Consider the following 24,462-nt stretch of genomic DNA (forward strand, 5'->3'; position numbering starts at 1 on the left):
GCCCTCAAGTAAATTAATAGGAAGACAAAATGATAAAAATATAATGTTGTCAATTTGCCCTTATTCGATAATAAATAGTATTTCAGTCCTTTTCTTTCATTAACTAATCGCTATATTTTCATAATAATTAATGAGAATACCAAAAATGGTTTAACTTTAATTAACATTTAACATTTAAGTTCCCCACAATTAAAATGGTTGATTCTACCAGACCTGACGTCACCGTACTTGGTTGCCTAGCATTGTTACACAAATTACAGCAAATAGATAACCCACTTCCAAGGTAGAAACGAAGTTTTGCGATACTCAGAGGCTTTTGTGTTGGGAAGAGTATCTAATAGGATAGATTAAAGTTGGATTTATTGAAGTCTAAAATTAAAAACAGAAGTAGAAGTTAGCAAACTGAGAAGATGTCGGGTGGCGGGGAATCGTAAGTACACTGTGTAATATTTTAAGTATGAATGCTTACTTACAGGCACATGGCATATCGGCGGCCTTGGAGCAGTCTGCAGCCTGTATTACGGTGTTTGTTTCGTGGTAGACCACCGTAAGTAAGTCGATGTGGCCTACGGTGTAGCCTGGCTACCATAGTCTATAGGTTTCAACAGTGAATTATATTTCTTTTTTTTCTCGACAGGGTGAAGGTAGCTGTGCGTGTAAGGCCGTTTAACTCAAGGTGAGGGCAAAATGTTTGGTTCAATACATCGTATATTCTAACTGTCTAGAAATTCCTTTAGTTGTTTACAATGCTATAATTCTATATATTCTATTTTATATAGACACTGTAGTAGGATTTTTCAATTTGGCCTCACTAAAATTTAGTATCATATATGTCAATACCTATTAAAATGTGTATTTAATATAATTGGCCCAATAAGATTATTATTAATAAATAATGAGTGATATTTAATAACTTATGAATAATTGTTTGTGAAATTAAATTGGAAAAAATACAGTATTTTATTTTACACACATGTTTGACACAGACATTAATCTACCAAAATGTACAGTACTTTAACTGTATGTAGCGATTATAATACCACCACCTAGGCCTACTGGAGTGTCAATATTAGCGGAAATAGATCCAGAGATACTATACCGCTAGTGGATTGCACTCCCCTTTTGACAGCTGAAAATGAAATTTACAAACGTTTTGATACCTTTTTACTATTAATACTAGTATATATGTGCAGCATATAATTGGCACTCCCCTGTTTAAAAAAATCCCAGATCTGCCTCTGATACACGTATATAACTTTATTTGATATCTAGCCTTATCATGATTTATTATTTAAAAAATAACATTTATAATTCACAGAGAAAAGGAACGAGGAGCTAAGGTGATCATTTCTATGGATGGCGCCTTGACGAAAATTCAAAATCCAGAAACTCCAAGTATGTTTTTTTTTTTTGTACAACTATTATGTTTGTTTGCTTCAACTTTAAATTAATATAGATTAAACACACATGGAATAGGGTGGCCTAACTGCTCTATGCACCGGATGTCAGAGGGTTGGAGGTGCTATGAAAAGGTTAATACATAACTAGATCAGTCATGGCAAGCATGTACTGGTTTATAGATAGAAACAAATGGAGGGGGGAATCTGCCTGTCAATACTAATGGGTGATAATTGGTATTGTTACATATCAACAGAATTAATTGGATGACAGAATGTGTTAAATGGAATTAGGCTATATAAATTATTTGGACTTTTTAAAACTGTATTTTGTAATGAGGAACTGTACTGTATTGTACTATATTGTACTGTATTGTAATGTACTAAGAACAAAAGTATAAAGCACTTGAAGCGATAAAATATTTGATATTCGATTTAGGATGCAACATTTTACTGTCCGTAGCTGTAAATTTGTACCAAACAAATCACCAATGTTTTGTAGAGGACCCCTTATGAAGCAAGCATTCCAGCTATCCTCTGCTCTGCTACAGGGTGGATGAGATTTTGTTAGTTCATCTGTGTTTTGTTCTATGACATGGCAGTACATTTTACAAACAAACATGCCCGAATGTGTGTGAGTGTGTGTGTGCAAGGAGATCACAAATTAAACAGATTAAACAAATTTAAAAGTTTTTAATAGATATTAATTTGTTATTTACATCGGCCTGATTGAGTTTAAATGTAGAATCTGTTCTCCTAAACACAAAACAGAAATTAACCTGATTTAATTATTTATTTATTATTTTTTTCAGAGGAAGATCCGAAATCAGTAAGTAAATTATTTAATTCTCTTTTTCAAATTTCAAAATCTGATCTGCCATGTTAGCTTAGCCCAAAAACACACCCATTGTTTATTAATAACATGACGTGAATGTGGGGAAATAACCTGCGACTCGCAGCCTACTGGAATTAACTGCGCATAGGTGTGTACACATACAGTACAACAACTTTCTTCTCCCCTAATGATTCCCCTTGTGTCGTATAGCTGCCACCAAACAGTGTTCTTTCGTCTGTCCACTACAGGGGCTGAGATGGACCAGTACACCGAGGTAACCCCAATTTTCTTTCGAAAGATAAACTGGTAAACCAAAACTACCTTGTCAAAAACATCAATTTGATGCTGAATCAAGTCTTGTATCCGTTTAAAAAAAAAGTTATGTAAATGAATGATAAATAAAGTTTTTAACTTTTATGTTCTTTTCTTTACAGTTTACATTTGATTATTCATATTGGTAAGTGATATAAATACATTATTTTATGTTTCAATAAAATGTTACAATTCAATTTTTATAGAATTAAAATTGTTTAAAAATGACATACAATAACAGAAATCTGTTCAAAATAGCAATTACCTAAGATTTGCACTTCAGATTGAGCCTACCCTTTTATGAATTTTTAGGCTCAAAAAGTGAGAAAGGATTTAGAATCTGAATCCAGATCATGTCAAAATACATTTACGTTCCTTGCATAATGCGCGTCCATGGGAATTCATTAAAGCCTAAATAAAATTGTCTGAAACGTCTACTTTTGTAAAATATTAATTTTGTTGTTTTAATCATATGCGTTTTATATGTGCTACAAACATTTTTCAATTTTCTTATAACTGATTAAAAGCATGATTTGATAAAATCGTGTGTAGATAAAGTATTAATTGCGACTTACAACATTTAATGGAGTCTTCCGTGGATGACTATCTATGGTAAAGTTAAGTTGGTATAGTTTTAACATGCAGGTGATAACAAACAAATATTTGTCTACAATTTGTCTACAATATATCCATGGCGACAATATAATATATTGAAGCCTTTAATTAATATGCAAATTATATTGATTTTTAATAGTATGTACTGTCCTGTATTTATTATTTATGAATTTAAATTTAAATTAACCAAACTTTATCACAGAATATCAGTCTAACAAAATTATTGGTAATGCGGATTTTGTTAAAATTGATTTTTTTATTATTATTTATTTCATTTAATTAATTATAATTCAATTTAATTATTATATTTTATTGATTATTCCATTTTAATTTCACATACAGTTATTCATTTTTGCCAAAAATTGGATTGTTAAAACAGTTATTTACCTGAAACTGTAATTTAAAGCCAAAAATAGTTAAATAGTCAGAAAATGGTTTTTGGTTAAATTTCCATAGAAAATTAAAAGTGCAAAATCGCCTATTCAAGTCTGATTTTAACAATTTTATTTTTCGTGATTTTGAGGGACAATGCTTCTTTAAAGCATGGTTTTGCCACCCTTAAATTGTCATTTAATAAACTTATGAAAACGATCGTTAGACATGAGTTTCTAATTCTCAGTACATTATCAGTAAACGATCGTTGAACAGACATGAGTTGCTAATTCTCAGTACATTGTCACTCAGTACATTAATTTATTCTACTGTACTTTGTTTTGAATGACTACTTTCTTTATGATGAAGCATAAACACAAAAATCATAAAGATATCACCATGGTAACCAATCTTCATACCTTTATGATAGGTCTTCATAACAATAATTCTGTCACAGTAGGTGGTGAATTATTATTCTTCGTTAGAACAACACTTGTGCATTATAAATTGGAAATGTTTCTATATTAGGATCACATAATTATAGTTGCTATGAAATCTATTGCAGTTGCTATGAAATCTATTAGTATTACGCTGAGAACTATATGATTTATACACAATAGCCAGGATTATCCCTGAAAAAAGGGGAAAGGGGAAAATGTGAGCACACTGTACTGGAAGTACTATAAGCACTATGGCCTGAGAGACTGGGGCCTCGTACCCATTGTTTTGTGGAGGCCTAGTACAATTAAGTAAGATTGGCTAAAAAAAAATAGTTATCTAGGCATATTTATTAGCACCTGCACTGTTGCTAGTATGGCATCCCATGAATAACATTAAAATTTGCACATACATCAATTAACAGAAATGTGTCATAAAGTGTGGTAAACGCTGAATCAATAGGCCAGGTGCAAATATTTTGAAAGGATATTGACATAGAATAGTTTTATTCAATGAAGTAAAATAGGTATTTACTTAGTTTTGTTATCTACAGTATATATAAATTTATGTAAGGGCAAAATTCAGTAAATCATGTGTTACTTCAAGAATGTTTACTCGATGGTATATAAAGTTGTTTGGTACTTTCGGTACTGATTTTAATCACCTGATGTAACCCTGTTTACTAATTAAATTGAGTTAGACAATTAGTTGTTGACGATTGAAATGAATTTAGGTTCAACGATTTGCCCCAAATAGGGTGTTTTCCGATTGTAATATAAACTGTCTAATGGATGTCCATCTTGAAAAACATAATAAATCGAGGATGCTTCGAATTTACCTATCTCCTTCTACAATAATTGTTTTTAATAACTGAAAATCGGTTGAACAGCATCATAATGTTGAAGACAGGCTGATTATTAAGATTTAATATATGTTCATACAAATGTATTGATTTGCGATAAATGGAACCCTCCATTATAATTTTTGGTTTAACACAAGTACCTGTAGGTAAATTTATGAGCCCTTGGGGAATAATCAGGGTTGACTTATCTTGTATTTCAAGAAAGTTAATTGTTGTGTCTGAAAATGCCATTGATCGATTACACCTTGCTGCACTAGATTAGAAACCCTAATTCCATGAGTGTGAACATGGCCTTAGATAACAAACTTTCATAGTAATTTTTTTAACAATAAAGATCAATGTTCAATCAATATTTTGTACATTAATTCTATATAATATTTGATTGTAGTCAGGTGAATGTACTTCTTCTTCTTCTTTATTGTATCAAACAAAAATTTCAATACAAAAGGTAGCCAAGATATAGCCGAAGCTAATCAAGCTTAGTACCTTTTATCTTAACTAACTTAGTTTGTTCTTCAGTTTTATTTAACATTTTGAATTCCTATTAGTTTACCCGGGCTTCATTTGCCACAGTTGATTTGGTATTTGGTTACATTTAATCAACGTTGTTTAATGACATCAAGTATTATTGACAGTTGGACTAAGTAAACTATGATAGATCGTTGCCGAGCCCTCACAGGTCGTGTTTGCTCTCATTGTCTATATTAATATTCTTGTTTATTGATCTTTTTTCTCAATTGTGTTTCACAGGATGCTTCGTGCCAGTTGCTAAGTTGCAGATATATGCAAATGTAAATAGAAATCTAAAACACTAAGTGCATTAACATTATATGCTTGTGGTTAATTATTGCATAATTTCAGATGTAATTAACATTCATTTCTGAAGCATAAGTTCTATACAGTAAACCAGTTACTAAATAATTCACTTCTGTATTATACAGTAACAGTAGGCCTAGATCTTTAATAATAATAATATTTTTCGGCAAGTTAAATAAAAGTACATAAATTACCAGGAGTAATTAATTTATTTTATGCTAGGCATAAGCAGTCAAATCACATGCTGTTCAAAATGAAAACAAGTTTTTAATTTCTAACAAAAATGATAAGTTACTCGTTTTCGTTATCTTTGGTTGCTGCAGTAATTGCAGGTACAGTAGTCTGAAAACAAACCTGTCAGCTATCAGATTTAATAAGGCTGCAGTCAGTTTTAAGTTACTGGCTATTTTTTTTTTTTTCAACCACATCCAACAGCAAAAAAATCGCCAATTATAGGATGCCTTAAAAATATTTAAACATAAATATAGGCATAAAAACACAGAAATATACAATATGAAACATACAAATGGTAGCAAAATTATTATTTTATTATGAGTATAGGAAAAATGATATTGCAAAAGATTAAAATGATTAAGAAAGAGAAACAAACAGAGTTGGATTTTATAAGTATGGCTACCGTCGTCAATCTACTGACTGGCTATATTACTACTGTATTCATGGAAAGAGAATGTTTAACTATAGAGCATCAACCTTATGGAATAATCTTCCTGTACATATCCGTAAAAATTATGAGACATTTAGTCAAGTTGAATTTTAAAATGTTATATAACTTCTATTGTACATAGTTAGTTTTATAGCTTTTACTTTTATTTTTCTTGTATTTTTTTTCAAATCTGGACCTCTTGGGAGACCAGTACTGTATTGAAAGAGCTATTCCAGAATAAAGAAAGATTTGTATTATATTGTACTGTAGGTACCTGGAAAGAAAACCATCTATTGGTAGCAAACCAATACCCTTATTTCTGAAAAACTATTAAAGTATACATTGATCACGATTTCTGTATCATCTTAAATGGATCTCAGATGCTGCATGCGACATGAAATAATATTGTGATCGCAAAAAAATGTCAAATCAATCAGCAATGACAGGGCCATAGTTGGTATGTTTCATCCGGACTACTTTTTCACAGAGGCCTTTGACAACTCAGTGGCTTGATCAAAGATTATTCTCTCATTTTCTTGCGAAAAATGCACCACTTTATTTCTTGTGGCTACATCACTGAATGGGTTAGCCTATTCTGTCTGTACCTGTTACTATTACTGGTCCCGTGTAGTCATGGGGTCGCTTTACAATTGAACTTTTCACAAGTTCCCTCCAAGTTTAGGTTATGTGCCAACATCTTATTCAATGATGTTCTATACCCATTTTTTTCTTTGTCTGCAGTTGTACCTTGGACAATGGTTGTTGACTTTGGAAATATGGCCATACCATTTTAATTTTCTCTTTTTTACATTAGTCAAGAGATCTTCAAATTGCAGTGGGCATATTGCTATCTGACTATGTTATGCACTGTAGAGTTAGTGATGTGACTAAAATTATGAACAATTAATTGTAGTTTATAAACATGCACAGGCGATCATAATGTTTTTGTGTTTTACCGCACCACATATAATCGAAAAGAAATTGCTAATAGCACGTACAAGTAGAATATTTCTTATTGTCAGGACAGCTATCATGTTTGACCATGAGGATGCTTACAACATCTATGTAATGTAGTTTGTTAGCTGTTCAGTCCATTGAATACCATTGTACCAATCAACATCAAGTACAGTACATACAATGGTAGATAAGTGTATTTGACTTTTTGCTAAGAAGCCAATCACTTTATACAAACATATTAATAGTATTTTACAACCTTTTGCATGGCTTGAATCATAATTAGTCACGTCTTTCTTTTTGTATTTCAACAATTCATAATAATAAATTAATCTTCTAAAGAAGTATTTAAGTAGCTGCTACATTTTCATCTTTGGCATAAAACAAATGAAATGTTTTGTATTCGTTGAAATGGAGAGAATATTTTCCATCCCATTTTTTACAAATTTTTTAAGCCATATGTCAAAACTACAAAGACTGATCCTTACCAAATTTATACCATAAATAGATATATTGTCAAGGACGACTCCATTTCAGGGCCAATCTAGACCAGGATCCTAATTCTGGACTACTTTTTATTATTTTATTAATTTTAAGCCGTACGTCAAAACTACAAGACTCATGATCTTTATCACGATTCTTGATCATTTTTCTCTTTTTAATCTTGGAAGAGGTTGCAACTTTCTACTTGTTCTTTGTTTTTAATGTCAGTTAAATTTTGATCAAACCATGATAAAACTAATCACAGGAAATTATTCCAACAATGGTAAAATTTGCTGGTTTTCGTGGGTAAAGTTACTTGGTTGAAATTAGCATTTTTGAAGTTCAGTGTGAAGGAGGAAGTACAAAATCAATTATTGATCTAAATAATGTTTTAAGTTGGTGTGATCAAATACAAATAATAAATGTTTATATTTATTTATTTTTCGCTTTCACTGAAATTATTTGTACCATCGCATTAATATAAAAACTTTCATTTAGTTGTTTCATAACATTTAAGTATGTTCTTGCCATTGCCATTGATCTTGTTGATGTTAAGGAGAGATTGCATCATGCTCGTCGCTGCTTCCTTAAAAGTACTATAACCTGATTGTTAAATAGTACGTACTATTGCACACCATGTCACCCACATGAATTTGATTTGGTGTTATAATATTCAATAACTGAAGTAGTAGCATGTAGCAACATAATCTTCACGTCTTATTCACTTTTATTATTAGAAGATCTTAAATCTGCTTGTTGAGTGTTAACAAAGGAATGCAATTACAATCCACAGGTAGAGAATGATTGATTGATGAATCGCATTGGTGTTTTGTTCTATGGGTTTATTAGAAATGCTATGTTGTTATGGAAACTGTTGTGAACATACATAATTAAAATTCAGTCATAAATCATTTCAGATAAAATGTTTTTATAATATTAAATATGTATACCTATCACCCGTTCCCAAGATGTGGATATACGTTTCCCCAAACTAACTTTTTTTTACTGTCTAGTTTAATTTCTAAACATTTTGAATGATATCTCCATTAAAAGAATAGCTACTGATCTCTGTTGAAAAGGGCATTTTAGAAAGAAAAAAAACCCCATATTTCATTCCAATGAAGAAAACTTTTGTTATTTATGGAGTGAAAGAATAGTTCATTCCCGATAACAAAAATAGGGGATGTTTTTGTTACAATTTGTTCAAAGTCAACTCTCCCAAACTGAACACCTTTCCTGCTGTCCTAAAATATCGGCCATTCCAGTAGGTCTGCTTTTCAGAATGAAAACAGTGTAAATTTGATCATCGCACATCGAACGAAACATCTGTTTGATGAACTGTATATCGACATTGTCTAACATACAATGTGAACATGAATAATTTATGACCCATACAATGCTGTGTTATGTTGCCTTGATTACTTGTTCATTAAGGATTGATGTATTTCAAAGGGAAGTGCAATCATTAATTTTCCATCAATAATTCAAATGAAGGAGTATGAATATAACAGTTAGTAGCTGTAAACAAGTTGTTTTATACAGTGTACTAGTAAATTTAATTTTCCGCCTTTGTTAACAGCCTATGGCTGTGTTGATATTTCACTGTGTTGCAAAAAAATGTGCAGTTATACCGTATATTTCGGTGTATAAGTCGCACCTGTGTATAAGACGCACCCCCTAACTGAGAGTAAAATATCGGTATTTTTTATATCGTCGATGTATAAGACGCACTTTATATTCCATCAAAACAATGTTTTTTTAAATTGTAATAATATATTTCTTACCTAGGCTCGGCCGCGCCCAGCCTCCACAAGTTCATTCCAACTTGTTATTCATGAGTTTCGCACCCGCAACATCGAGTGCATGACCGTGTGTGTAACACGCACGTGTGTGGGCTAGCCTCGCTCGATCATTTCGAGAGGGCGCACGTTTTCACAGACAATCGTATTCGATTAGTATAATGTATCCGAGAAGTGTGTACGCTAGGTCCATGCTATAATCAACTGGAGAATATACTAGTCGAATACCGTACACAATGTGGCCGCCAAGAAGGGCTTGCGCTGGGGGTACGGCGATCATGCGTATAACTATAAATAAATACTATTCCAATCGTAAGCGTTTACAAATGAAATTTTATCGGAGCGCCTATTAAACAGCTCCATAATGAACAAATCTTTTCATCATATTTAGTATAACATCACGCTAAAATGCCTTGAAAACTAGGCAGAAGCAGGTTGCTGTTACGTTAGTACACTGTAGCTAGGCCTAGCCTACTCAGGCCTAGCCAACGAGGTGACGATGTGTACAATCTGTGTGGTGAGGCATTTATGTTCGGTGTATAAGACGCACCCTTAATTTAGAGGTCAAATTTGCGTGTCAAAAGTGCGACTTATACACCGAAATATACGGTACATGAAAATGTGACACTGTGTCTATGCGATAACAGTGCCATAGCCACAATAATTAAAGTGGTGTAGTGGTCACAAAAAGAGGGAACAATACCCTGTGTGGGCCACATCGTTGTTAAAGACTTCTGTCAAGAACTGGGTTGAAACCTTACCAACTGTACTAGTGACTACAGCCCTGGATGTACCTACTACCAAAATTAATTTTCAACCACTGAATAGTATTAGAAAAATGCATTAGTACTGCCTGTAAAACTCTACAGTAAGTGGAGAAAGATTTCCTCTGCTTGCATTTGCCAAATATCCCCATATCCATCAGTTTTGGGGTATTCAACATAGTCATTGGTTTAGGCCCACCAAAAATGTTGGTCTAACCCCAACATACAATTTTCTTTATCTTGCTCTGTTGAAATCAACAGATAACTACCGGTTGAAGTTCGTGAGGAACACCCTTTTTTTATTAATCATACTGTCTATATTTATTATTGATAATTGATCATTATTACCATAGTGATTAAGTGATTGTAATAGATCCTACCTTGCAGGCTACAATTGGTTTATGCATAAATTAATCAAGATTATTATGGCTGTCAATATGTCTATTTGGTATCATAGGATTGTTCCATTTTTAAATGGGGAAATTATTGTTTGAGTTGCATGGTCAATTGTAGAGTACAATGTATTTAGATTTAATGGGTTTTAAGATAAAGTGAGGTTGTTCCTACAACAATTTTTGTGAAAAGAAAAGTTTTTTCCTTTTGTTAGGAAATATTTTCAGTTTATTATAAAGGCAAATCTACTTTTTAAAAAGTGTTAAAAACTGTATTGCAAGGTTTAAGAGTCGCAATTTTTAGTGAAGTTGTGAAGATAATGTATGAATGACGAAAGAGGATCAAAACATCCCCTATTTTAGTTACCGGTAATGAACTGTTCTTTCACTCCATAAATAACAAAAGTTTTCTTCATTGGAATGAAATACGGGTTTTTTTTTAATGTACCAGAACACAGACTTCTAACCGAATGATGATCAGGGTTCTTTAAAGTGCACACAAGCCAGATGTGTACACTATACATCCAGTGCGATGGACTGACAGACCTACCAGTGTTTTCACATCGTTACTAAAATCATCCCATGTAATGGAAAGAATCTGATAATCTGATCCAGTTGTATGTTCTTATTTGCAAAGACTTACCATCAGAACTATGTTTGAGTGTCATGACCCTTTGTCAATATTTTGCCCGACTCAAGTGATTTTATCATTGCGATGAACTGACAGACTTACCAGTGTTTTCACATCGTTGCTGAAATCATTCCATGTGATGAAAAGAATCTGATAAGGTGTGTCCTCAATCTTTTTTTGGAAAATGTGTCTATTCTAGTTATACTTTAAAAATTGTAATAATTGTTGTTATATACTTTAGAAGATTTTAATACTTTTAATAGACATGGTTGAATGTAACTAAGATGATATCAACAGACAATGGTAGATGTCTGGTTGCTAGTCATGTGACCACTTGAGAGCTCACTAAACCTGTTTAAGTGGTCTAATGCGTCAAGCACTATTGACAATGTAGACAATAATATTGTTGTCATCTCCATTCGACTCAAATAATCAGTCAATATATTTAATATACATTTTTAATGGGATCGAGAGTGTAAATTGCCGCGTTCGGTATGCTGAAGTAGATAGTTATGTGTAAGCAAGAAAGATAACAAAATATGCAAGTGAAGAGATGATGCTCCAAATCTTTAGTCTTTTAAATTAGGAGAGAGCAACTCTTTTCATCCTTTATATTTTCCGTAGAAAATTTCCATACAAAATGATAAACTAATTGATGATGAAAAAGCTTCAAAACTTTAATTAGCTTTCAATTCTTAAAAAAAACTTTAAATAGTATTGAATTAAATGTATAAAAATAAAATGGTTGTATCGTATATATTTAATCGTTTTTATTGAACATAAAATCATTTGAGTGGATTAGATAAATTGTTATTTTCTATAGTTTTAGGATAAAATTAGAATAATTTCTTTTGTTGTAAAACATATATATACATATTATATTATTACATATTTATTTATTGGCCAGGCCTTAAACTAAGGCTTTTGAGGCTTAGGTATTATATTGGTGCGCTGTATTTGGTATCAGAATAGTCTTGGACATGTGACAGCAGATCCTGATAAATCTTTATTTTAGCTTCAGATACATTTGTGTTTTTCCCATGGAGAAGCCAATACTAAGATTTATATTATAAACTTGAAAATACTTACTTGAAACATACTTTGCTAACTTGATCCTCTTCAGACATGAGTGTGAAATACTTAATTTAAGCAACAAAGTTATTATAAACATTGATGTAACTTGGATTACATTTTTTTAATGATAAAATACATTCAGTATCCCAGACTAAATGTTAATTAAAAAAGAAATTATCAAAAAGGCTAAACACGACTAAGGCCAAAAACGCCTAAGGCCTCCAATGTTAGAGGGCCACTTAGGGTTCATAAACCAGGGGCTTCAAGCCTCTGCGATACGCCACTAGATGATTGTTGGTGTGTTACATAATGAATGGCTGAATATGCGTGGGCCTATCTACAAAACAAACTAATTAACCTGTCTAGTTTCTTATCCTAAACCTTTTCAGAAGTTTGAGAAAATATTTTTATTACATGTCTAATGAATTGGGCATAGATGAGGTGTTTTGGTGTTGTTTGAAATACAGTCCATAAAGACGATTATGAGAGATTATGGGACTGTTTCTATCACGGCTTTACCACGTTGAAACACTGGTTCAGATCACTGAAGTTAAGAAACGTTGGGCCTGGTTAGAGCTTGGATGGGAGACCATCTGGGAATATCGGGTGCTGTATATGGAGCTGGGGTCCCGTTAGGCATTAGAAATCAGCATTGCTGACTCTTATGGCAGCCCCTGCATCTAGTATCTGCCATTGTATTGGCCATTGCCTTTCCTCTGGTGAAGGCGGGCACTATATGAGAGAAGCCCTTGAACAATGTTAGGACCAATCAAGGTGCTTTAAACAGTCCTGGCTTAGTCATCATTCAGATGAATGTAAGACTAAAATGATCACACTGTCATTCGCGATAGACGTCGTATGCATAGTCTATTAAGACTGACGCAGGCCTGTATAATGGAAATTGAGATTATTCAATTATTTCGGAGTACATATTTAGCATGTGGAGCAAAGGCCCTAAGAAAAATTTTGCTCTTTGAACTGATTAGGGAAAGTCCCTTATCAGACTAATCTTGTTGCCATGGAGTGTATCAACATTACTTGATTTATTGTCCATTGTCTAGCTGTTGACAGTCTGATGGTCTGGCATAACTTTGAGTACATCAGAATACTGAATTCCGCGGTATTATTTGCTAGTAGCTGAAATGAGTTTTTTATAAATATTTAAGATCTATTTTTTGCAAGCTTGTATACTAATCCTTTTGAAGCTATTGTGAATTCTTTTGTGTGAACACAATTAACTAGACTAAAGTTTCACAAACATACTATACAAAGGTAGACCTCCTGGGATCGTCACACAAACTGTTGGATATAATATCAAAAGCTTGGTAGAGCCTAACAAACTTCGCAACATTAATAGCCTTCACTACCACTTATACACAATCTAGCATTAAGTTTCACTATTTTTAGTAGTAGAATTTTTAATAGATCACATTACATCTTTCAATTAATTAAAACTGAGAGGAAGAAAAATATTTTCTTGTCAAAGTTATTTGAATGATTAGATGATATGCCACCATTGGGCAAGGCAAGAACTTATTACGTGGCTGTCTGCGTCCCGGGTTAAAACTTATGCTTTGTAATAAAACTGTAGTTTATATGGTTTAGGGTGTTTAATAGTGTCCCAGTTAAAAGATTTTTAAATCAATTAGAATTAACTACTATGAAGTAAGTATTATTAATGTAACCGTTGATCATATAGTGGCAGCCCGAAGTGGTGAGACTTGACATAAAGTAATCTACATTACAACTTTATTGGATTGTCCACAACATGAGTCTTCCTCCACCTCAACCCACAAGGTCTCTCTGTGAATGTACCCTATAGTAGAATGACATTAACTTATAGGGGTTACATTAAAAATGTTTCATACAAGAGAAAATTTGTTCACAAAGTTAGTTTCATGCACTGAGCACTTAGGGATAAACATTCTACGTAGGTCTGTATCTGTTGGCCACAAAAAGCAATAATCATCATCTACTTTTATGCACTGTAGCTCCTGTATATAAATGATGGCAAGTACCAGTTATAATTTATGCTCAAGCTTCATACTGCATTCATTTCAAGAACTATCTATAGGCACGTTCACGTACCATATAATATATTTCAGAACAATTGATATCAAAATAGGGAAATCCACCTGACTTACAATATATCTATATTGAACCCTGTATATCATTCAGGACAAAAGTATAGTTGTTGTTCTCAATATACTGCAACGCAATCATTTCTATGCTGTTCCTGCTATACACATATATTTTATATCGTTTTTTTACGATTTTATATTAGAATTGATTAAGGGTTTAATAATCCCTTGGGGCTATAGCCTTATATATTGATCTGCTCTCTAGCATAAATCAATCATGTGTAAGAATACAAAATGAAAATTGATTTAATTGTTGTTGTCGTAACTAAGGCACTGTATAGTACACTTAGGCCTACCCCATACTATTATCTGATAAGTCTAGTCTAAACATATGCCAATTGTGACAATGATGCAAATGAGATATGGTGGTCAAGGGTTATTGTTACCATGGTGATCAAACAGTTTAATTATGTAACAGATGTAGAAATGAATTTATATTAATGTATTACTTTGAGTGGCTTTTTTTATCTCGTTTAGTGTAATAAAAATATAATCAACATTGTTGAAATGAAAAATCACCATACATTGACACAAATATCAATTGGTGACAGTTTTATGGGATACAAGGGTTATTATTGGAGTGTAAAATGTTTATTTTGGTTATTTGATTTGAAATAAAACGACATTCCAACGTCAGCCACAGACATTTCCATAGGTTATTCATTGATTAACTATATATATATTGTTTTCTGAAAATTAGTTTATTATTATATTTTCGCTATTCTATCAAAACCTAATTGTATCTCCATTTTTTTCTGAAATATTTTGTTTACCTAATATGTTGTCAGAGTTACCATGCAGATAATGGCAACATTTTTATAACAGCCAAATAGAAAGCAGAAAATGTTGTGCTTTTGTCCGAACACATGTTTTAGTGGTTTATATGAGGTTTTGATTTTGATACCAAATTCAGACTGAATTCCTAGAAATTTCTTACAAGACCATGGCACTAAAACTTTCTTTGTCTTTTTAAAAATAATTCAAAATACTTAATGTATTTACTTTAATACTTTAAATCCAGAATTATATTTATTTTATTATTAATTTTAATATTTCACTGCAATCTGGCATTTTTTCAATTCATTATGCATTTACAAGCAAAAATTGATCTAAGATGAATAAATAATGTAAAATTATATTTTGTGGAGATACAAGATTTTGATAGAATAGTGACTATATTTTTCTTTTGTTGAATTACTTTAGGTCACATGACAACTTTACAGAAGACAGTGAAGGTAACTTGGTGGCAGATCCTGGTTCCAATTATGCCTCTCAGAGAATTGTCTTTCAGGATCTTGGTCAAGGAGTATTGGATAATGCATTTAAAGGTATGAAAAACTATTGAGAAGATAAGTGGTTTAAATTTGATAGACCTGTTTAATAGTGGCGTAAACAGCTATGAGTGCTCACTGGCTAAACCCAAAGCTTATGAGGAAAGAGGAAAAAGTCATTAAAATATGTCGAAAGGCCTTCATTTGAAGGGCCACTTAGAGGCCTCAGGTCTCTACATTGCGCCACTGCTGTTTACATCTGTAAAGTCAAGCCCGTAGCCAGGTGGGGTACGTAGAGTTTGAAAGATCCCCTTTTTCATGTGCAGTGAGCTAGAGTGAAAGTTCTAATACATTTTTTTAGTAGCCAGCAATTTTTTATTGAAGCTGTTTTAAATTTGTTCAGTCTGAAGTGGATTATTTACAGTGAATAAATTAATTGAATGAAAATGGCACCAGCATACATACAGTACAATTGTATTGGATGTTAAAGCAGACTTCTAAAGCAGTGCATAAAGTCATAACTGATTGCCAGTATTTTTCAATTGATAAAGATTTAAATTACATAAAAGGTTCTGAATTTCTCAAGCAATTTTTGACATATACTATAATAAATGATATGTATTTTTGCTACAAAATAAACTACTTTTTAAATTTAAATAATAATAATTATGTTTTTTATTTTAGGTTTTAATTGTTCTTTGTTTGCGTATGGTCAGACTGGGTCAGGCAAGTCGTACTCAATGGTGGGATATGGACCAAATAAGTAAGTTCTGTCTTTTCCATTATATAGATTAGATTTGTACTTTCTAATAAAAGAGTGTAGGCGCCACACTGCTTGCTGTCGTGGGTCCTTAAAGATGTATTGTCCCCCTGAAAAAATAATTATTTAAAATTTTGTTGTTGAATATGCCATTTTAATGTCACATAATAGTTATCCACTTTGACCAAAAATTAGATTTAAAAAAAAATTATTAACCTGAAAAAACTGTAATTTAAAGCAAAAAATAGTCAAATTGGTTGAATTTAACCATTTATTTTTTCATTTTATAAGTGAAAACTTTTTTTCTAGAGAAGTTTATTAAAACTACAAAATATCCTATTCAAAGTCTAATTTAATTAATCTTAATTTGTTATGTTTCTGGGGGACAATACATCTTTAGAAAGCCTATTCTGAATTTCCTCAGTTTCCAGTTAAGCTTAAGGATGATAATAAATACAACTGAAAGGAATAAATAAATAAATTGGCTGATGTTTTAACATTGTTTTTCAGAGGAATTGTTCCAATTACGTGTGATGAATTATTCAAAACAATGGCAGCAGCAAAACAAGAAGTTGTAAGTATTCTTTTAGATATTTTCATGGATAGTAAACTATAAAATAAAATGTTAATAATATAATAATGTATAAAAATAAACAAAATACATTTTCAATCAAGCAATCCCCTCTATCAATTTTAATTAACAAATAAACAAACTTTTATTTAATATTTAAAAATATAACAAAAAAGATGATTATAGAAAAATCTGAAAGGGAACCTAAGTTACACAGTAATGTCATGAAACCTCTAGACGATGTACATACATATTGAGAAAAGCCAGCCATACCAGAGAATGGGCAGTATGCATATTATTCTAAATTAAACATTACAGAAAATACAAGTAATTTTAGTTTTGATGTATTCCATGTCGACAGTATCTTTTTTTTTAAACAAAAAATATTAACAATTAATTTTTTTTATTATTTTTATTATAATCATTAATAATACTTGCATTCATTCATTCATTCCTTATTTAGCCTTTAAAATCGAAATACATTTAAAACATAGGTAACAAAAACAAGACAGGTGAAAATCTAAGGAGGCAAGGATAAGCAAAAGCAATTAAAATCGCTGTAGCTCACAGGCTTGCTTATCCATCCTTAGACATATGCAGTATTTATTTGTATGTTTGTATCATTGTTATCCTATTGTTATTGTCATTGTCATGTTTGTTATCATTATCACTCTGTTCCTTCTGTCTTTCATCGTTTAATGCAGAGTAGACCAGTTGTAGACGGCGCATACTATAGGCAATTCATGCATCATTCTCTAGCTTAGCATGTCGCACAAAAGTCCCAAAATGTTACAAAAAGCTGCAATAGTACAATTGTTCAAATGGAAGAAAAAATGCATGACATGTGATATGAAATCAACCAATGAAATGGCAATGACATAAAGATTATTGAACCAACATAAAACTAGTATGAATGAAAAAATATTGTTTTTCAGTTTTTATATATAGCAAACATGTATAATAAAATTTGAATAGGTAAATTCTTCTTTCACAGTCAAGATCATGTGACATGGTAACAAAATGTTGTTCTTGCATTTCTTTTGAATTATGCATGTTGTGATCAACATTGTGGTGGTTATTAATAATATTTCATGTCTACTTCGTGCCTGCTTACCTGGATAAACCAACATTGGCCTTTCCCCCTTTCCGAGCAACAAAGTAACATATTTTTTAAATACTGAAAATATTACTACTGTACATTATAATTAACATAACATTTTGCGAGGGGTTGTTAACCATTACTTTTTGCAAATGCTAGAATGCAGTTACAGCTGATTACTAAACAAATTAAAATAAACGTTTATTATTTTTCAGTAGCATTACATTAATAAGTAAACTTGCAATTTCAGAAATTAAATAATTTATACATAGATATTTATAAATAAGTGTAATAATTTCAGATCATTTTTGAAAGAGTTGAATTTGAAGTTGTGTAATTTTGAGTTTAATGACATTAGTTTCCTGTTAATGATCGCAAGTCAAATATTTAATGCGAAGTAATGAATTTGATTGCTGCAGATGGTGAAAGGAAATGTTTAAAAATGGATAATAACTTGGCGTAACGCAGAGGCCGAAGGGCCTTGGTTTTGGCAACCTAAGGGGCCCAATTGAGGGAGAGTGTTGTGGGCTATTCCGTAAATACTATTTATAGTACAATATTATTCTTATTTACTTTGATGTATTTGGAATTTTTTTTTTTCTGGGCCCTGCTCTGGCGGCCCCTTTAGCCCTGGGTTTAGCCAGTAAGTGCTTGTACGCCACTGACAGATATTCTTTGGAGTTAAACCAAGTAAATTAGTTGAAACTTACCGATATTTTGTGAACTCTCAGTTCACATTCTCAAGTGCTGCTCCATTAAAGAAACGTTGCTGTTTACAGAAAATAATTTGATTGTTTCTTGAGCACGGAATAGCACTTGAGAATGTTAACTGAGAATTCACGAAACGTCGGTAAGTTTACCTAAATTTATTTGCTTTAAATCTAAGGAATAATTCTCAAAATATTTATTTGAAACCAGAGGAACTTATTTGACAAATTTAACAATAACACAGATTAACAGTTAATATTTTATTCAATTAATACATTTATTTCTCTCTCATTTTTCTTTCAAGAGTGGCTAAGACAAATTAAAAAAAAGACACAACAAAAAATGATATTTTACTACATTAGTAGCAGTGGGGTGGGTGGGCGTGGTGGGGTGGGTCGCCGTGGTGAGTGTGGATGGATGATTTTAATACACCTGTATGTATATTTACAAGCATTAATGATATGAATTTTTATATTTTATTTGCTCAAAAAACTTTGCATGCCGTTAAAAACGTACATTCTAATACTGTATGTCTGAAATATACTATTGCATCTCTCAGTGTGTAAATAATTGGTGATTATCTTAAGCTAATCATAAATGCTATAAATATATATTATCAGATAAATATTTCTTTATTTATTGATTCAATATTCATAAACGATAATGCTGTAGAAGAATATTTAACAAATTCCAGCATAGAATGCAAATGATTGAAGCAGTAATAAGGAAGAATGAATAGACATTAGACATTGAACCTTTTTAATAGGATCCTCTTAATGAAGGTTTTAAACTTCAGTCGGAATCACAGCGCCTAATGGCTCTAGTGTCATTTTGGTGATAGACTAAATGCAATAAAAAATCAAGTCCTTATCTTTTGATGGATTGGTTTCTCTTTGCTAATTGCAAAGCTCTGTCTGGGAATGTTCACTTATGCTTTTCTTGGTAACACAATAAATTATGTGTACTCATCACTTAAATCTGTAAGCATGGTTTTTTTCTGGTATCATCTGAATGATTTGACAAATTGTGGTGTAAACCCTTTCAATACTTAGTACCTTTTTCTATCTGCAAAAAGTAACAACTTGTAACAATTTATGCAGATGTAAAAAATATATACTATTAAAAATAGATTTTTTTAATTTAATTTTTTAATTTTTTTTCGTGGGAAGGAAATTTGTGACCTGACATGTGACTTCCCATTTTTTTTCCTATTATAAATAAAATATGAAAGACTCATACTTCTGTTAACACAGTATAAAGCTATTTTTATCAAATCTGTTTCAGAAAAAATAAATTTGCGACAAAATTTATCAACATTCAATTACATTATATCATATATCCATTTACTAGATTTAAATATTGAAATAAAAATTAATATAAAATGGGTATTAATAATTAATAGTTTTGTATACTTGAATAAATGCATATTTTAAGGCAATATACATTTGCAGAGTATCTGAGCTTAAAGTATATTTTTATGCCAGAATGTTTATTAAGTAAATAAAAATTACTGAATTACTATTTTTATCAGAAATATCAAGTTACTTTCTCAATGTTGGAGATCTATAATGAACAAGTGCGTGATCTTCTGGAAAAGGTTAACCCAAAAGGAGGCCTAGTGGTGCGTCAGAACCCCAAACTGGGTCTGTTTTATGTAGTCAACCTAAAAAGTGTAGCCGTTGGCAGTTATGCAGAAATTGAAAAGAGGATAGCAGAAGGTAAGAATAATATTGTGATTGAAAGATAGAGCAGTAACCAGAAAGACAGATTATTCTTTCCCCTTTCAATGAAAATAACTTTCATTTAGCCGTTTTACACTGGTGTAATTACTGTTACAGTATGAGGCTCACTGGCTAAACCGAGGGCCACAGAGAATGAGCAGTCCCATGCAGCTACCCAGCGCTAGAGGGCCCCTAAGGAGTGCTAAACCCAGGGCCCAGAGCTTAAGGAGCCTCCAGAGCATGAGCAGTCCAATACAACTACCCAGCGTTGGAGAACTTGGTCCTTAGGAGTGCTAAACTAGGCGCAATTTTTAACTGATATTGTATTTGTTTGTATATGTGTAATTCTGATAGCCGTTAAAAATCAAATTTAAGAACTAGGCTTTTGTTCAAGTTACAACTGGCTTTCTTAACGCAGCTTTACTTTGGTTTGTATTGTATATTCAGAATTCACAATCAATACATACCGGATAAAATTTTTCCATTATACATTTACAAATAATTGTTTATTTTACAGGTACTGCTAACAGAACGGTAGCTTCCACCAACATGAATGCAACCAGTAGTAGAGCTCATACGGTAGTTACGATTGTCTTTGATCAAATTTCAAAGAATGAGTCTGGACAGGAAACTAAGAAATCAAGCGTTATCAACTTAGTTGATTTAGCAGGTACAGTATTTTTCAATGAATATTTTATACATTAAAATATAGAGAAAGCGTAGATATGATAAATATATTCATCATCAGAATAATTGAACACTATTGTTAAACCTTTTAAAAATTCAGACAATTGTGTATGATATGATGATTTTGATGAGCCGTAAGATTGCAACTTAAATGGTCGTCTTAGATCCATTTTGAATAACATTGGTTAGACCATATTTACATAAATACTTTGATAATGAAATTAAAAAATTAATATTTATTTAGGTTAAAAAAATTATTAAGACACCATGTATGAATATTTCTGAAAACAACTGTTGAGTTTTTCTATGTTTCCATCAATATACTTTGATCCTCCTCATTCCTCATTTCTGAGGACGACCAAATTATATTGATCGAAACGTAGAGAAACTCAACAGTTCTTTTCAGAATTATATATACGTTGTGTACCACAAAATTTATATCAACTAATTGATTTTGCCATGCAAACTTTCAAACAAGTATCTTATGTACGCTTAACTACTGTATTATCAACTATCCAGATTCATCTTTAATACTTTGATTTTAACTGATTATTTTCAGGTAGTGAAAGAGCTGATAGTACAGGAGCTACAGGTGACAGGCTAAAAGAAGGTGCCAACATTAACAAGTCTTTATCTGCACTTGGAAATGTTATATCGGTAGGATAAAATAATACATTTTTCAGATAAAATCTGATTATCAATTTTATTTACTTAAATAATTTATAACATGTCAATTCAAACATTAATAAATGTGCAGTGAACAAATTAATTAAAGCAATTTGTAAACAAAAAGTTTTTTAAAAAGTTTAAATTATCCAAAAATCTGTGCTGATTATGTGGCTAAGGATATGCCACAAGGTAATTCCTCGATTGATTGTAAAATCAAAATTGGGTATGATCAACTAGTGTTCAGCACTCAACAGAACATTCATAGAACTTAAGCACTGATGAAGAAAGCATATCTAGTAGTAACTGTAGAATTGTCCCAAGACATGACTATACTACGGCTTTAGTTGATAGAAGATAGTGTCAGGCGCGGATTTAGGCTAAACAGGCCTTAGGCTATTTTTATTTATTTATTTTATTTATTTATTTTTTTAAATTTTATACGCATCCAACAGCGAGTAAGTCCCCAATTACAGGATGGATAAACTAATTAATAATTGATCATGCTTATAAACTAAGTCTCATTTGAGGCTTAGGGAGTGGAGTTGAAAGAGTTGTGAGTTACAACCTTGGCACTAGGTCAGGATTGAACCCGGACCTTGGGATTGGAAGGCAAGCTCGTTAACCACCAAGCTACAGCTCCATTACTTTACTACACATTTTTATTATTTATGAAAGATTTAGCCACCCCCACCCCTAATCTATAATGCTGGATCCGCCCTGGAGTGTTCATGTATTTCGTATAGTACTTTTACTATTGTATCATTATTATTATTATCATTGCAGGCTTTAGCAGATTTGTCAATGGGTAAGAAAAAGATAATGGTACCATACAGAGATTCAGTCCTCACTAAGCTTTTACAGAATGCTCTTGGTGGCAACAGGTACTGTACATACTTATAAATATTTGCTTTTATTTTGCTTACAATTCAATGAACATCCATTCATGAATGTCATATACCGAAAACATCATAATTTTATATCTACAATACAAGCAAACATTCGGAATTTGCATTGGCTGCCCGTTCAATTCCGCATTAAATTCAAACTGCTTCTCATAACATACAAAGCTCTAAATGGACTTGCACCTCAGTATATTGCTAATCTTCTTGTACATTACACTTCATCTCGTACATTGCGTTCATCTAATAAACTTCTCCTTCATGTTCCTAAATGGAAACTTCAGTCGTATGGTCATCATGCATTTTCCTGTGAAGCTCCCATTTTGTGGAATACACTACCAATAGACATAAATATATCAGAAAACGTCAACACCTTCAAAATACGACTTAAAACCCACTTGTACACAGAAGCATTTCCTGTTTAACTTTGTCAAGCGCTTTTGAACATTATTTTTATGGATACCGGCGCTATATAAGTCTGATTGATTGATTGATTGACCTGCAATTAGAGGCATGAGTCATATTATGAAAAATAAATGTAACGATGAGTTTGACAAGTTTTGCTTTGATATACTAACTAAATAATTCTATTTTCTTTCTAGTAAAACTGTGATGATAGCAGCCTTGTCACCTGCTGATATCAACTATGATGAGACACTTGGTACCTTGCGATACGCTGACAGAGCAAAGAAGATTAAGAATAAGGCTGTAGTCAATGAGAATCCTATGGATAAACTTATCCGTGAATTACGTGAAGAAAACGACAAACTGAAGAAATCACTAACAGGAGGAATGATGCCAGAAAATGTAGGAATGAGTCAAGAAGGTATTTTTGTTATTTATTAGCTTACATATATTTGAGTTGAAATAATTCACTGTTATTACAAATATTTACCCACTTATTAGAATTCAATTCAAATTCAAAATCAATATTATTCCAGATAGACTTGTTTCTATTGGTTATGTGGACAGACATAACACCACTAGACTTTATTCCCTACTATTTTCAAAGATCATACAATTTGCGCATTAAGATCTATCTACACTATCAAACTAGTTTGACAAAGTAAGTGGGATGTGCCCATGGTAGTGATATGACATCATCATGTCCATATGCATCGGCACATCACATTTTTTTCTCACATAAAGTTTGATAGTGTAGACAGAGGCTTAAGACATATTTCACAAACACAGGGGTCTGACCTGCACATTGACACAAAGAAAAGCATCATTCAAAATAAGTACTGTACTGTATTTTCATAATTTGTGCAGTTTATTTCAAAACTCTGGCAATTTCAAATTATGCTCTCTATTGACCCATTAATCTGTGAGAGAGTCACTTATATTTTTTAAAACTTTACCAAGTTATTTACCGTGCACATGTACAAGGGATCAACAAGTTTATGTCTCATCCAAAGGACGGCAATAAGTAAATAATTTTGCCTAAAGCTCTATCTACACTAACGATCAAGCAATTTGACAAGGGTCCTGAGGGTCTCTCATATTCCTTAAACCATGTCTACACTAA

At 32.0% G+C, this 24,462-nt stretch overlaps 1 protein-coding gene across 3 annotated transcripts in view; it reads left to right on the plus strand.

Moving 5' to 3' along the window:
- The first annotated feature begins 266 nt into the window (after positions 1-266).
- LOC144850810 (kinesin-like protein KIF28) overlaps positions 267-24,462 on the plus strand; it is a 39,456-nt gene continuing 15,260 nt past the window's right edge. For all 3 annotated transcript variants that reach the window (XM_078708262.1, XM_078708261.1, XM_078708263.1), the window contains exons 1-13: positions 267-430; positions 638-676; positions 1,319-1,395; positions 2,210-2,226; positions 2,667-2,689; positions 15,753-15,877; positions 16,505-16,583; positions 17,091-17,154; positions 20,490-20,676; positions 21,197-21,349; positions 21,926-22,023; positions 22,819-22,916; positions 23,537-23,760. In XM_078708262.1, the coding sequence (XP_078564388.1) occupies positions 411-430; positions 638-676; positions 1,319-1,395; positions 2,210-2,226; positions 2,667-2,689; positions 15,753-15,877; positions 16,505-16,583; positions 17,091-17,154; positions 20,490-20,676; positions 21,197-21,349; positions 21,926-22,023; positions 22,819-22,916; positions 23,537-23,760 (1,204 nt within the window). In that variant the 5' untranslated portion in view covers positions 267-410. The remainder of the gene's footprint in view (positions 431-637; positions 677-1,318; positions 1,396-2,209; positions 2,227-2,666; positions 2,690-15,752; positions 15,878-16,504; positions 16,584-17,090; positions 17,155-20,489; positions 20,677-21,196; positions 21,350-21,925; positions 22,024-22,818; positions 22,917-23,536; positions 23,761-24,462) is intronic.

The sequence above is a fragment of the Antedon bifida genome, chromosome 8, assembly GCF_963402885.1.
Source record: "Antedon bifida chromosome 8, ecAntBifi1.1, whole genome shotgun sequence".
NCBI lineage: Eukaryota > Metazoa > Echinodermata > Crinoidea > Comatulida > Antedonidae > Antedon > Antedon bifida.